This window comes from Hakea prostrata, chromosome 11 (genome assembly GCF_041222555.1).
Source record: "Hakea prostrata isolate BN-2017 chromosome 11, UWA_Hpros_2, whole genome shotgun sequence".
Lineage (NCBI taxonomy): Eukaryota > Viridiplantae > Streptophyta > Magnoliopsida > Proteales > Proteaceae > Hakea > Hakea prostrata.
Window position 1 is genome coordinate 13,681,846 of NC_142610.1, and position 16,110 is coordinate 13,697,955.

At 37.0% G+C, this 16,110-nt stretch overlaps 1 protein-coding gene across 1 annotated transcript; it reads right to left on the reverse strand.

The window, feature by feature from the left end:
- Nucleotides 1-497: 497 nt before the first annotated feature.
- Nucleotides 498-2,990, reverse strand: LOC149000214 (palmitoyl-acyl carrier protein thioesterase, chloroplastic-like). Its single transcript, XM_089140495.1, has 6 exons — nucleotides 2,465-2,990; nucleotides 2,181-2,314; nucleotides 1,970-2,083; nucleotides 1,702-1,873; nucleotides 1,161-1,229; nucleotides 498-1,065 (listed from the first exon to the last, which is right to left on the reverse strand). The coding sequence occupies exons 1-6, from the start codon at nucleotides 2,807-2,809 to the stop codon at nucleotides 841-843; spliced, it is 1,059 nt and encodes a 352-aa protein (XP_088996621.1). The 5' UTR covers nucleotides 2,810-2,990; the 3' UTR covers nucleotides 498-840.
- Between the last annotated feature and the right edge of the window lie 13,120 nt (nucleotides 2,991-16,110).

Below are 16,110 nucleotides of genomic sequence, written 5' to 3' on the forward strand. Positions count from 1 at the left end.
AATTGTTTGCTAAATAGATTTTCAGAATTCATGATAGCCTTGAAGTCATAAAATATGATAGTGATTGAAAAGAAGACTAACGGAAAACAAATATTAGAATCAGGCTCTAACAACATGATAGAGGTCCACCAAAGAAGCCACGAAGATCCTTGAGATAGTTTTGTATTTAATGCTTAACAAAATAGTTGAAAAAACATTAAAAGAGAGTATAAATACGGTGGTTCATCTAGTTAAGATTGCCACCACCATTTCACGTGTGATGCATTCCAAGAGTTATTGTAAGAGATTCAAATGGTGAACTTCAAATAACGAAAGAGAACCAATTAAAGAGCTGTTAATTGTATTTAATTCTTATGTGTACAAATCTAATCAATGGCTAACACAATGTTATTACTGTATTAAGAAGGAATAATATGTTGAAACTTGCTAATTGATAAGATCAACCCCTCTTAGTAAAGAGATCGTGGGTTTGACAATTGCTGGTGAAATATATAATGTCCCCATCCCCTAATATATAAAAAATGCCTTTATATCAAAAAAATAATACGTTTATTAATGAGGTATGTATAAACCTAGAGAGACAAAGATACATGAAATGACATAACCTCTAAACAGCCGACACCTTTGGCAATGCCTTTAGAGCATTTTTTGTTTCTGTTATTCTCAATTCATTCTAATTATAATTAAATGAGGATTGTCAACCCTTGAGATCGATAATCCTTCGGCCACTTTTGAGCATTGACAAGAGGTGAATTCCCCTTCAGCGTTTAATGACAGAATGTCAAGAAAGAATTACCCTCGACTGGACTCTGACGTTATAACACACATTAATGCCTTACATTAGGTTTTGGTCCACCAAGTCCTTCCTCTTGCAACCACAGCTCCACTCTGAAAACGCAGTAAGTGGAAGCTCTCAGAACCACCAGAACTTATGAAGCCATGATCAATTGCTTCGTGACAACCAGAAGTTAGAGACTGAAGCCTGTCACCCATTGCACATTCTTTTCTATACTCCAAATTGACACCAGAAAGCTCATGGGTCTCCATGAATGACGTGGGAACACTCTGCAACCATCACCATTAATACCTTTCTCAGTCTACAAATAAATGAGGTAGGCCAATAAAGCAGAAGAAAAGCATACTAGAAATGAAGATCAAACCTCAAGCATCAACCCTATGTATTTAACGTTGTTCACATGCTGATTGGCATCCAAATCATTCCATCGAGGCTGCAGATCAGTGTGTTAATCTCAAGTAAAAAACACTGAAGTTGTGTTAGCAAAATGGAGCAAAAGCACACACAAGACTAAATGGTTCGACAGAGATGGCTGAGTTTCACTATATATGAAGAACTGAATGCAAGCTAGCTAGTTTTTACCCTTCTCAACTCGTTAGAGACTTGTATTATAGAACAGGTGAAAACCCAATTTCAAGGAAGAAGATCATTATGTTCTCATAGCCGAAATGCCCCGAACAGCAGGACAAGAATTCTAAACAGCTTGGGGTCCACATTGAATCATTTTGAAGAACTCAAAAATTTAAGCAAGACCCATAGCCTGCCTGACGGTGCCCAACTTAAAAAATGTTCATCCAGGTTCGTTTAGGCCCCAAAACAGGCCTGAGAACATTTTTCATGGTGAAAAATCAGGGTTCATGTACCACAAGTTTTAGTTGAACTATACAGAAATGTATCTTACTTACAGTTAAACCTGTTCGGACATATTCCAGATTTTTGTGATCAAGCTCTCGAAGTGTACTGCTGTTCTCATTCAGGATTGGAGGGCACTCTATGTAGTGACGTTCCATTTCTCTTATGACCTCTTCTGGCATTTTAGATAATTTTCTTGTGGCTTTATTCATCGTCAAGAACTTGCTGCATAAGGTCAGATAAGATAATTAAGAACAAGAAGGCTATCAAACTGCAGTAGCATAGTTCTTAGTTCACGAAGACTGCTCATCCAATCCAAACCTGGTGGCTCGTGTGAGGGTTTTACCAGTTGAAGGATCACATATAACCCATTCAGTACATTGACCATTCTTCCCAGATGGAATAAACCAATTATCTACTCGAACTTCATCATTCCTTCATGGGAGGGGAAGAAATCTGTTAGCTAGTGTTTGGTTCACAAACCTGGACATACAAATTATGGAAATTTCAGGGTTGCATGAAAGTTGCTTACCAAGAAGGGTAGTGATCAACTACAATATGGATCCTAGAGAGCACCCATATTAAATTCCTTCCACTCATCTCTGGTGTTGAACCTAATCCATCCCTTAGAAGCCCTAGACTCCTCAAATGGTTAAGAGCTGTTTCCTGAAATTGATAAATCACCGTCCATGAGTGATTCTGCATAAATGGTAAAATGGGAACTGAAAAGCAATTACTAAGGTTCTAGGTTGTCAATTAAGAATAGAAGAGAAGAACTTGAGAATCCAACAAACAATGCATTTCAAGGAATCAAACCTGCAAAAGATTCATCAATGTCTCCATGGTTGCAGTTTGATGAGGGCCCATGTCATATGATCTAATCGTATAGTTTTGAGAGAAAATGCGCCTGTCCATCACTACCTTCTGGAAAGACAATGATTTGGCAACTGCATCGTTTTCCTTCTCCATTCTGTAAGCATCCTTCAATAACTTCTCACCAGACATCTTCAAGATTATGTTACTACCATTGACTGAGTATGCTGCTTGTAAATTTGAGTTGAGTAGCAAATTTCGACCAGAAGAAAGAGCAAATGGTTTAGAGTAGATTCCTAGTCTAACCCACGACATTGGATCTCTTCCAAGCATCACGGTGCCAGCCATGACTAATCTAAGCTATAGAAGCTAAAATAGAACTGCTAATGTTTCAGTTGCAACAAATGAGCAAGAGTAAGGAAGAAACAAACTAGTTTTTGGAGCTGACTGTATTAGTAATTGCATAAAGGAAAACTGCAAGTCACTCTTTATATGACTTGTTAACAGATCTCAACTATTGGATGTGAGACGCGGCTTTAGGAGCTCATACTTTAGGTCCCTTTATCACACATTTAGGAAGGGATCCACCTATGAGTATTTATACAATCATATATTTCAAAAGATAAATGATCCCAACTTAGAAAATTGTTTGGGTGCTGGGCATTAATTAGGTAGCATTGAAGTCGAACCCCCCAACTCAAGGACTGATATCTAGTCTATTTTTGACAAGGAAATGGACCATCTATTTCTTTGTAAATGTGTGACAAGTGTCTAACTTCACATCCAATAGTTGAGATCTGTTAACAAGTCATATAATTTTTTTTAAAAAAAATTTAATTACAATCTTTTGATGTAATTTACAAATGAATATCAAATAATTGATGTGATGTTATGACACATGTCATACATCTACAAATAAATAGATAGTCCATTCCTGTAATGACTAGATAAATTTCCCCCAACTCTACTGAACACATTACCCTTTATACACATTTGAATTATAGGATTTCCATTTTCTTTGTTGAGGCTTGTTTGTGCTCTTTTTTACAAATGAATTTAATGCATTAAAGGTTACATGCATTAATGTCACAACTCACAACTGCTAACAATAATGATGTAGAAACTTCACAAATTGGGCTGACAACTTGGTTAGATATTAGGTTTTGACCTGGATGAGTCATTCGAGTCAGGACAAAAATTTTAAAAATCTAGTCAAGACTCTTATAGACTAGTCAAAATTTGAACATGATCCAATTCGGTCTTGGACATTCTGATTTTGCTATGAATCGGAAACTTCAGCCGAAGTGAAGGAAAAACCACCGAGCTGGGTCATCTATCTTTTAGATTTCATGGGTTTGATCTCGAGAGTGTAAGAAAGTGAGTCACGATTTGTCTCATCATGTAATTTTTTTTCTTCTTTTTTTGGAACTAAGGTTCGTTAGGTCAGCTTAATTGCATGCTTCTTGACTAGTGTAATTTTTAGATATAATTTAAATATATGTAAGGTTTGGTGTAAGAAGATCTAAAGTCTTGAACTTACACTATAAGTCATTGGTGTTTTGCCAGCTGAACAACTCCGCAAAGTTTGATTTGTCTCTCTATATTTAAAAAAGACAAACATCCCAAGTGATTCAAGCTCCTGGAAGTTCAAACTCAAGAAGAACATGATGGTGCAAATGGGAGACTGTAGATCTCTTAATGGAGACGAAAATCACTTGTATGTAGAGTTAGTTAACAGAATTAATTACAAAATAACTGAAGTAATAAAATAGTAATAATAAGTAGAACGGTGAGGAGTCAATATCGGTGGACCTTGTCTCACAGTATGTGTTTCCATCTGATGTTGCGAAGATTATTCCCAGGCGATAATCATCACTTCTGAATGGCTTCGAAGAATTCCATTTTTTTCAGTTAGAGCAGAGATGGGAGCTCGTGAGTTAGCAGGGGCTTTGGGACTTCAAGACAGCAACAACACAGCACAGGAGCAGGATATGAGTACACCTAGCCATATTTATGGATGCACAGGAGCTGGAACAGTTGCAAGAAAGAACTAATGGAGCTATCCTAGCGCGTAGTGACCAACAGGTGTTGCCATGCATGAGTTTCTTCCCCAGCGTACCTAAATGGAACTGAAGGATGCTCTAGACCAAGGCCTGCATTGCATACACGTTGAGATAGATAACAAAATTGTAATGTCGTATCTGATGCATGGATGGGGTTCACTTCAGTACCCTTAGATGTTAAAGAGTATTTCAGATGGTGCATCTCAGCTTATTGAAGGGTTTTCGACTTTGTGGCTGACTCTTTGACAAGCAGGGTCTTATCGATTCCGTGCTCGACAATAACAATTAGAGAGTTCCACATATATAGATAGAGTTTAATCTAATCGACCCCTCGGATCAGGTCATATCTATGGAAGTAATGCTATGCTTTATTAGTTATGATATGGTGTATATATATAGGATGGATACATGACTAGTGTCATAATCATAACTCCCTAACATCCCCCGCCGAGATACAAGGTCAAATTTGGTACACAAAGATGAGAATTCCTTTTTAGGTAAGGGTTTGGTAAAAATATCAGCCAAATGATGTTTGGAGGAGACAAATTGAGTGATAAGATGACCCAACGCCACTTTTTTCTTTACAAAATGGTAATCCAACTCTATGTGCTTCATACGGGCATGGAATACAGGGTTCACCGACATATGCAAAGCACTCATATTATCACAAAATAACATATTAGGATGAGGCTGACAGATACCAAGATCTCATAGAAGGTAACCCAACCAAGTGAGTTCCGCTGTGGTAGAGGCCATAGCCCGATACTCAGTCTCTGTACTGGAGCGTGAGATTGTTGGCTGCTTCTTGGCACTCCAAGAAATACAATTGGTATCAAGAAAAGTACAAAACCCAATAGTCAAACGCCGTGTCATAGGTCAACCTGCCTAATCTGCAACAGAGAAGCCATAGAGTTGCATAGAACTCTCATGACAAATCCGAATACCATAATCCAAAGTACCCTTAATGTATCAAAGTATTCTCTTGACAGACATATAATCAGCCATAGTGGGAGCGGTCATAGATTGGCAAACAGTATTAACAGCAAAAGACAAGTTAGGTTGAGTCAAGTCAAATATTGAAGTCCCCCAACTATGCTTCAATATAGAGTGACATCATGAAATGGCCGAGAATCTACAACCCGAGAAGGATGAGACACCATAGGAGTGGAAACTAGTCTTCCTTCATGCATGCTAGCATGAAATAAAAGGTTAGATGCATACTTAGTTTGAGAAAGGAATAAACCATAGGAGGTGTGGGCCACTTCAATACCAAGAAAATAGTGTAGAAGGCTGAAGTCCTTCATAGCAAAAGTCTTCCCCAAAGTAGAGATAGACTCCAATAGAAAATCTTCATAATTCCCAATGAGCACAATGTCATCCACATAAAGTAGTAATGTCAAGACATGATCCCCACTTCGATAAACAAAGAGAGAGCTATCAAAGTGACTACAAATAAAACCATACGTAAGAGGGAACCCATTGAAGCGATCAAACCAAGCCCTCGGCGCTTGTTTCAAACCATATAGGGATTGATGAAGTTTACACACATCATTTGGTCGAGTTGCATCAACAAAGCCAGGCAATTGTGTCACGTAAACAGGGGTGTCTAAATAACCATGGAGGAAGGCATTTTTGACATCCAACTGGCAATGAATGGGCCAACCCAAATGGTGGCAACACTCAAAACTGAGGGACCGGTTTGATCCGGTTTGAGCTAATAGATCCGGTTTAATCACATGACTAAAAGTCACAAAGAAATCAATACCCTCTTGTTGAATATAACCAAGGGCCACAAGTCTAGCCTTAAGGCATTCCAATGAACCATCAGCCTTTAATTTGGTTTCGAAAATCCATTTACAACTCACAAGATTCATGTCGGGTGTATGAGGGACCAAAGACCAAGTATGCATGATTGGCCGCAAGGGCATCCATTTCCTCTTGCATTGCACCACGCCAACTAGGGTGGGCCAGGGCCGATTTTACAAATCGTGGCTCGGGGCGGGGGGGAATAGTAGATATGACGTAAGCATACTTGGGATTGGGTTTTCTTATACCAACACTTTATCGCGTAATCATCCCACGAGTTTTAGAAACTAAACTGGTGGAACCAACCAAACTAGATGGACCCAAAATACGTGAACCATAATCAACAACAGAATAATCCATTGGAGATTTATTAATGGTAGCTAATCTCCCACTAGTAGAAGCAACCAAAGGGCTAGATGTAGAATTAACTAGCAGCCCATTTGCAGAAGTATCTAATAGCTCAGTTGCAGAATTAAAACCACCGGAGGTGGTGGTCTAGTGGTCCCAAGCTCACTCACAAGTGGTTTGGTAAACCTCATGTCCCATGTTCAAATCCCCTCAACTCCTCTGTTTCTTGCATTGGACAGTTGTGTACTCTTTGGCCTGGGCATGAGTGCTACCGGTGGACTACACTAGGCCTCCTAGAAATATAAACTCTTCTACTAGGTAGCTGAAGACATCGGTATCCCTTATGTCAATCACTATAACCCATGAAAACACAAGGAAGACATAATATCTGTATTTCTGCACACTAGCTACAAGAGTCTTGTCGCACAAATCACAATGAATTCTTTCTAAAGGAGCAGGCACGGAAATGATGTAGAAAGGAGATGAGTACTCTGCAAGTTGACAAACAACCAACGGCCGCAAGTAACATGAATGAAACCATGAGAGTCAAAAATGTGTAACCCAAATAGGGAGACCCCGGCCATGATCTTTAGAGACAACAACTTGTCTTGATGTGGAAAGGCACAACCATTTAGCCGATCGGTCTTCGCAACAAAATCTAAAACATAAAGACAATGAATTCTTGTCTTGTCGCACAAATCACAATGAATTCTTTCTAAAGGAGCATAATTAAGATGAGGGATTATGATTCAATTGTATCAAAGGTGAAAGTGAGATTGACAGGCTGGAAGACTAGCTGCCTTTCTCTAGCGGGGCGTGTGACATTAACCAGGTCAGTCTTGATGACTATCCCTCTTTACACCATGCAATCCTATTTGATCCCTCGAGATATTTTACATGAAGTGGAGAGAGTCACTCATGGTTTTATTTGGGGAGAGTATGGATCCGTTAAAAAGGCTCACTTGGTTAGTTGGGATGTGGTTAGCCAACCCAAGATGAAGGGTGGACTAGGATTTAGAAAGCTGGCTCTAGTAAATGATGCTTTCATGATGAAGGTGGCTTGGGGTTTTTTAAAACAAACTCGCTTTGGGCGTCTGTTCTTAAAGCTAAGTATGGATCCTCTAGAAGGAAGGGAGTTTTTATAGTTTCGGCCCTAGATTCCCCTTTGTGGAGAGCAGTTTATAAGGTAGCTCCGTTGGTTGTTTCAAACTGCAGTTATATTTTGGGTGATGGCACCTCTATCTATTTTTGGCTTGATGATTGGATGCAATCTTGAGGAGGCTACAGTTCAATAGGTCCCTAATAATTTGAAATGGGAGGTAGTGGCAAAGTTTTTCAATTCGGAGGGTGAATGGAGGAGAGAGATTCTTGATAATTATCTTGATGCTCTATCAATGGAGAGGATTTCTGCTACTATTCCTCTTTTGGTGATTGGAGGTTGTGATGTGGTTGCTTGGAAGCCAACGGAGGATGGCATTTTTATTCTTCGGTTAGCTTATGACATCCTAGCGGGAGATGGCCAAGTGGGGAGAAGTGTGGGAGATGATCAACTATGGGAAGTTGTCTGGAAGCTTCAAGTGCCTATGAGGATTTCCTATTTCCTCTGGTTAGCTATTAATGGTAGGCTCCTTACTAAAACTCAGTTAAAATACTTGCATCTTTCTTCATGTGATAGGTGTAGTTTTTGCATGGTTGGCGTTGAAGATACTCTACATGTTTTATGAGATTGTGGTTTTGCTAAAGCTGTGTGGTGGGAGATGTTATCGAAGGCACAAAGGGTTTTTTTTTAGTGTTAATTTTGAAGAATGGATTACTTTCAATCTTGTTGGTGCGATGGCACGAGCTATAGATGGTTGGGATCGTCTTTTTGCTTGCACAATGTCATTGCTTTGGTTTTGGAGGAATAAATACTTTCATGAACATGACTTTATTAGGCCGGTTAATGGGTGATGGTTGGCTTTAGATTATGGGGCATCTGTGATGGAGGCTTGGGACACATGCTCTCGGACTAGATGGATCAAATGTGCTATTGTGAAAGGGAGGTGGCGTCCACCACCAGCTGGGTGGATAAAATTAAATGTTGATGCTGCTATGAGTAAGAGGGCAGGCAACGGAATGGTGGGAGGTGTTTTCCGTAATTCACAAAGTCAATTCATGGAGGGTTTGTTAGATGGGTAAATTCCCCCTGGGAGTGTTCTTGAGTTGGAGTTGAGAGCTTTTTGGGTTGGCTTGTGTGTAGCTAAGGAAATGAGTTTCATGCCTCTTCATTTGGAGTCGGACTCCTTGAAGGCTGTGAATCTTTTGGACTCTGGATGCGTGGATCGGTGTAGATTTGATAGGCTAATAGATGAGATTGGCCTGGCGCTTGATGGTGTGGATTGCATGAGATGTTGTCATGTGGGATGTGACGCAAATAAGGCTGACGATTGGATGTCTAAAATGACACTAAGTCCTGAGTGTTCTTAGATGTTCATTCAGAATGCTACCTCAGTTTTGGAGGAGAATCTCATGGTGGATCGTATTTCTTGTCGTTCTTAGTGCTCTTCTTGGGTCATTGACCCCGTTTAGTGTAACAAAAAAAAAAAAAAGTATAGTAACATCTACGAATAAAACTTTCTGTAGGATTTATTGTACATGAATAATTAAAAATCTTTTAAATCCCACTTGTACCTACCTACATCTGTACCATTTTTTATTTTTAAATACCTTTGAGCTGAGTAATGGCATGACTGAACATTAATGAGGTCGGTGAATGATTAATTAATGTTTTTTAGCTTGCAAATTGCCAAGTCACTGCACTTCCATAGTACTTAGATCAATGTATAGATCCCCTAACTTTCTATGTCGTTTTCGTCTGCTACCGACTTGTATTATCTTGCAATAAAATCATTCGTTATCCAGCTAGATTCCATTTGGGACCAGAAGGTTTAATTGGACGGTTTCTCTACATTCATGTCATTTCTCTTGTAAAACACGATTTTGAGATAAATAAAGGAGAGGATATAATTTGGAGATGATGTTTTTTGGGTCGACAGATTTTTTTTAATACAAGAAACCCAAGACGTCATGATTACAAGCTACTCCTCCATTGGCGGGTCGACAGATTTTTAATTGAAAGGTGGGCAAGAAAAACCCAAGACGTTTTTAATACAAGCTTCAAGAAGTCAAGGAGGCCAAACAGTCCTATTTTGGTGATTTTGACGTGTGAAGAGATGAAGAAAAACTCGAAGAAGTAGCCTAAAAGCAAGATTTGTGTGGAGAAGAAACTTAGAGGTATATTTTGATGAAAATATTGAAGAAAATATGTGATTCTTTTTGTAAGCTCTCTTATTTGAATAGTATTACCTCTCAAGTAGATATTTGTTTGGTATGAGTTATTAAAAGTTATAACCTCTTTTTCTCATAGATGCAAGAGTTCATGTTAGAGTGACTGTTCTATGTATTGAATGTATTGAGTCTGTGTGTTTTATATTTGATTGGTATGGGTTGTTTGAGATTGTAACTTCTTTTTTTATAATCAGTAATGTGATCAAATTTTTTTTTTGTAGGAGAGTGTTGATTAATAAATATTGAATACTTTCTCCACACCCTCAAAATAAAATAAAATAAAAACTAAACAAATTTCTTTTTTTATTGTAGGTTGTAGTCTCTTTTACAATATTGAATGCATACTTTCTTGGCATTACTCCGTAGATGATGTAGATAATTTGTTGAACCACATATATGTTGTGTTCTTTGAATGCCTATTTTTTTTTTGGGGGTTTGGTAATTTTTTGGTTACCCCCCCCCCCCCCCCCCCCCCCCCCCCTATATTGACATAAGTCATTGGATTGATTATGATCTACCAATATGGTGGGTTGTTAAATAAAAAATAAAAAAAAAAAAAAGGAAAGAAAGAAAGCAATAGGGTGGGCTTTATGAGAGAGTATTAACTATGTCTGTAATTGATGTAATTTTGGTAAAATTACAATAGTTTTATTTAAACATTCAAAATTTTTATTTTGTTAAATGGTTAGACTTTTTTTAATGGACACCTAAATGGCCAACAAGTACATTTTGGAAGGCAAATTTTAAGGAAAGAGACATGTTTTTGAGGAAAACCCTAAGAGGAGGTGTCTTTTACTCACATTCTTTTACTCACCTATATAAATGTGAGAAGGGTTGTTTGTTTTTGTATGCAAGCCTCATTTTTAGAAATTGCTTTAAACTGTTTCATATATACCAAAGTGGTGAATGTAACTCTATGAATCCCTTAGTCCATCAATTACGAAGTGCACCGTTTGCGATGGAGGGTTGACTGATCTTGGGGGTGAAAACGCATTCAAGACCCATGTGCACTATTCGGGGCGTTTAAATACTTTAAAGAAAGTGTAGGCCACTACCGACACGTTTCAACTTTGTCAATTTTTCGTGTATCACTAGATGGATATGCATAACCATGTTTCGTCAAGGAGATCATTCATGACAGATAAATACTTAAACTTGTATTTTTGTTCTATGTCATTTTATCTTATATCATTGCCTTATGACATAAATACTAGCTTGAAATAACGGTTTGGTTATTCCAAATTAACTAGATACTCAAAATATAATGAATCAAGTAGAAAAAGTAAACTACTTTGATTTTTATTTCTAGGGTTAAAAAGACTTTGAGAGGAGAGAGCTGCAGAGATACATATAACTGATTCTTTTCCTGATTGCTAAACATTACCTAATGTTTAAACCAATTGAAGAAGGGACTAAACATCACAGAGAAACCATCGGAGCATTAATGAATAGACTTCTCTTTAAGTTATTCTAACTTCCAACCAACTCTTGTTGCAGTTCCCTTCTGTCACTTCGGTATTAAACCTATGAGGACGTGAGTGATACGCAAAAGGTATAAGGTCCCAACCAAAATGCTAATTGACAAAAACTGTAGGCAGGCATTAATGGAATCAGTTCATGGTTCCAGTTTGGATGTTACACCGAAAGAGAGAGACATGAGTAAGGAACTTCATTAACACTCAACCTATATTAGATCAGTGGATTGGGTTGGGTTCTGAAAATAGAGATGAGTGGAAGGAGGTTGAACTGGGTGATTATCTATGAGATTCTTTGATCACTCAACCAACATTGGTCATTTATATTAATAAAAAGCCAAAAAAATATAGTGCATGAAAAGCTTAATAAATATAGTACATGAAAAGCTTATAGACTTTTGAGGGTTTTTTTTTTTATATATAATATAGAGAATGATAATATTATATATGTGAATCCATGATCTTTTCACTAAGAGGTATTGGTCATTACCAATCAATCAATCTTATAATGGTCAATTTTTTTCCAGATGCAATCGTTAAGGTTGAACCACATAATCAATTAAAGATCCAATGGTTTAGAATCAAATACGAAAGTATATGTTTAAATAATGGTTTTTGGGCTTTTGATTTTCTAAATTTACATTTTCAAACCCATAGTAGCGCTCTTCATTTCTCTTCTTTTATCCTATCCTCTCTTCTCCATGTAAATCTGCAAATATCAGATTTACATTTTGAGGTTTTTGATTTTTATGATGGTGCCTTTAGCTGATTTTTTTTTGAATACTATAGAAGAGACAAATATGAAAGTAATAGTTTCATTACTATGGTTTCAAAAATGGCGAATGCCGCTTCTTTGGATAAATTCAGGCCTATTTGCATGAGCAATTTTTTTAGTAAAGTTGTGTCAAAATGCATGGTTTCCCGTCTCAGTTTTCTTCTTTCCAAATTGATTTCTAACGAACAAGGAGCTTTTCAGAAAGATAAGTTTATTTCAAAAAGTATTTCTGTTGCTTCGGAGCTTACCAATATGTTGTTTTCATCTGTTAGGGGAGGTGGTTAATTTGGGTCTTAAAATTGATATCTAGAAAGCTTATGATATTTTACCTTGGGAGTTTCTCTTTGCTACTTTGAAAAAAATTGGATTTTTTAATATTTGAGTTGGGTGGATTCATGAGATGTTGTATTCTTCTAAAATTTCTATTCCATTGAATAGGGTCCAATGGGATTTTTTGGTGTTGAGAAGGGGTTGCATCATGGTGATCCCATCTCCTCTCTTCTCTTTTTTTTAGCAGAAGAAGTGTTGTGTAGAGGTCTTCGCATGATGATGAAGTAGGGGCAACTTAAGGCTTTGCATGGTCTTAGGGATTTGGAAGTACCATCCTTTATATTATATGTTAATGTTATTTTTATTTTTGCTAATGCTTCTTTGCAATATGTCAAAGGATTAGTGAACTTTTTGAAAAAATATCAAGATTTATTTGGTCAACATATCAACTTTGAAAAACGTAAACTTTTTATTGGCAAAGTTGCTCCTCATAGGAGGCAAAAAATTTCTAGAACTTTTTCATGTTTCAACAACTTCTTTCCTTACAAAGTATCTTGGTGTTGATATTTTTAAAGAGAAAGTGACTCAATCTAGGCTGCTGCCCGTGGTTGATAAAATTAAAAGTCGTCTTCTTGGTTGGAAAGGGAAGCTCCTACCTATGGTAGGAAGAGTGGAACTTGTTTGCTCTGTAGTCTCTAGTATGCCCATTTATAATTTTTCAATGTACTGGTGGCCATGAACTATTATAAAGCAAGCTGAAGCATGGATGCGTAATTTATCTGGACTGGTAATATAAAGTCAGTAAAGAAAATCATTGTCAAATGGGAGTTTGTGTGTGCTCCGAAGTGTGAAGGCGGGTTGGGTCTTCATCGTTTGTGAGATGTCAATTTTGTTTGTCTTCGTCGGTTAGCCTGTCAAATAAAACATAGTAATTCTTTCTTTTCAAGATTTTTGAGAGGAAAGTTGATTGATGATAAGGAAAATTTGCGGAATTATTTTTTGTCTGAAAAAGGTTGGGCATTTTGTTGCTTCTTATGAGAGATGGACATTGAGCGATGGTAAATTTTTAGAAGGATCGTTGGTTAGGAGATTTTACTGTTGCTACTCATTTGGAGATTCTTCTCATTTTGGCGGACAATTTGAATCTTAAAGTGGTGGACTGCTTTCTGATCGACAATTGTGTTTTATGGGGGTGCAATCTCCTCGTTTAAAAGAAATTTTGGAGTGTATCAATCTTATCCATCTTTTTGCTGGTTTTTATGAAGATATTGTCATTGGATTGATATTGTTCAAAGAGAGTTCTCAATGAAATCAACTTGGGATATGCAAAGGAAAAAGAGTGCGGTTGTAGATTGGGCAAAGAAGATTTGAAAATTGAAGTTATTTCCTAGGCAGCAAGATTTTTTGTTGGTGGGTTTTCCATTGGAAGATCCCTGTTGATGCAATTGTTATGTCCACAAAGGAATCACTTTAGTGTTTCATGATGTGGTATGTGTCTAGAGGTTTCTGAAGATATTCCTCATTTTTTTCTTCTTTGCTGTTTTACTCGCAGCTGTTGGGAGGCTTTGTGTTCAATTGGAAGCCTTCCTTTTCTCTTCAAGATAGTTATAAGTGGTGGTGTCTGCAGGTAAGTCTTTGTCTTTGAGTAATATGTGGTTTCATGGCTGCTTCTTGCTATTATATTATATGTGGTTTACTTGTAACAAAATATTGATATGAAGAGGTGCGTCTGTCTAAATATTGGGTTTTGCATCAAATCTTTTTTGATTATGTTGTATGACCTATGCTTAAAATAGAAGGGTAATACCTCTCACCCTTCATATTATTATCGATAATAGACTCAATTGGGTTTTTTGTTGTCATACATATTTATGTTGGCCAATGCAAGGTTGGTAGAATGGTAGAGATTCATACTTCTTAGTTTAGAGGTCTTAGGTTTGACCCTTGCAAACAATGTCTCCCCCTCGAGGATGTAATCAAGGTGAGCGCAAGGTGGTGCCCGGATGAACCTCAGCTTCAAAAAAAAGAAAGAAAAAAAGATTAGGATAAATAAATTTATTTGTGCTCCCCCCACACCTCCTCACTACATTTTAGGGAGGAGAGCCCACCTATAATTTTTTTTGTTTTTTAAAAAGGTACAAGAGGAGCACAGACTAGATAAAATAAGGAAGAGAGAATACTAGGATTCTTAGAATACGTGGAGAATATGCTTAGACTTCACCACACAATATAGATGGGGCCAACTGAGGGTTTCACATTTGATTCATTTTGTCAATGCTAGAGATAGCTGCTATCTTTGACTCATTTTGTTAATGCTCTGAAGTGGATCCTATCCATATCTTATGATAGTTTTTCCTTTTTCATATATCATACCCATTATATATATTCACCCACACCTCTCAGTGAGAAGTCTGAGTTTGATCATGTTTGATAGTATATTATGTAATATCTCTATCATCCCTAATATATAAAAAATTACAAATATCATATAATTCCAAGATTCTTTCTACATTTTTGCAAGAAAATTGGTTGGGAAAATTTTTGGATTATTAAAATGATAAATGTCCATGGTGTATACATGTCTATACATTTTTAAAGGATGGGAACATATCACTGCTTACAATGTGAATAGTTTACTTAAAAAAAAAATTAGGGCTTTTTCTTTGGTACAATAAACAAATTAAGACTACACATGAATGTATTGATCGAATTTTCATAGATCCCAGGCAAAACTTGTTTGGTTGCACAACTCTGCTTACCACGTTGGTAAGTAGTGCATCTCATTCAACCTCTTAATCCAACTTCTTTCATTATATCAATCAATTGTAACAGACTCTACCCTATTTAATATTTTCAAAAGCAATGATCTAAATTACTTGCAGCTACCACCTTACAGTTTGAGAGTCCGGATCTTCACTCCTGACAGGGAGCACTCTATGCTCTCCATTGCTTGTACTGTTCCATCCTTAAGTGCTCCATTTGATATTAGCATTTGAGAAGGTCCACGATATTTTAGTGGTTCTAAATAATAAGTTTTAACCATATAATGTAAACTGGCGTGTATTTAAAAATATCTAAGAAAGAAGAAGAGGGAGAGTGTACTTCTTTGGAGGAATTAGATTTGCAAGTTTGAGTAGCTAAATAGAATTGAAGTGAATTAAAAAAAAAAAAAATGTAAGGGAGTGATAGAAATTTGTTCTTGCGTAAATAAATGAATCTACCTACCACACGTTGACAAGCAGTTCACCTTATTCAACTCTTTCAGATTCTATAGTGGTGCATAGGTTGGAATAAACAAAAATGTTTGTCCATTAAGAAATCATAAAAAAATTAGAAGAAATGTTTTTTATAGGAGTGTATCCGATGTGCCCAAATACATAAATTAAGAAGGCACAAAATGACCATCTTGACCACATGACTACTTCTCAATATTGTCATGTATATGTATTAAGGATATGTTTGAAAAATCAATTAACATTCTAGCCGTCACTTTATCTAAAGCATATGTGGCTAGGATTGCTTCCTAAGAGTTCCACTGCTGTTAGAAGTTCTATAGCTAATCAAACATTTAAGAGTTTTATTATT

Coding starts and splice junctions, on each gene's coding strand:
- LOC149000214 (XM_089140495.1), bottom strand. CDS start 2,809: ATGGCTGGCACCGTGATGCTTGGAAGAGATCCAATGTCGTGGGTTAGA. Junction 2,315..2,464: donor CATTGATGAATCTTTTGCAG/GTTTGATTCCTT, acceptor TATCAATTTCAG/GAAACAGCTCTTAACCATTT. Junction 1,230..1,701: donor ATGTCCGAACAGGTTTAACT/GTAAGTAAGATA, acceptor ACTGATCTGCAG/CCTCGATGGAATGATTTGGA.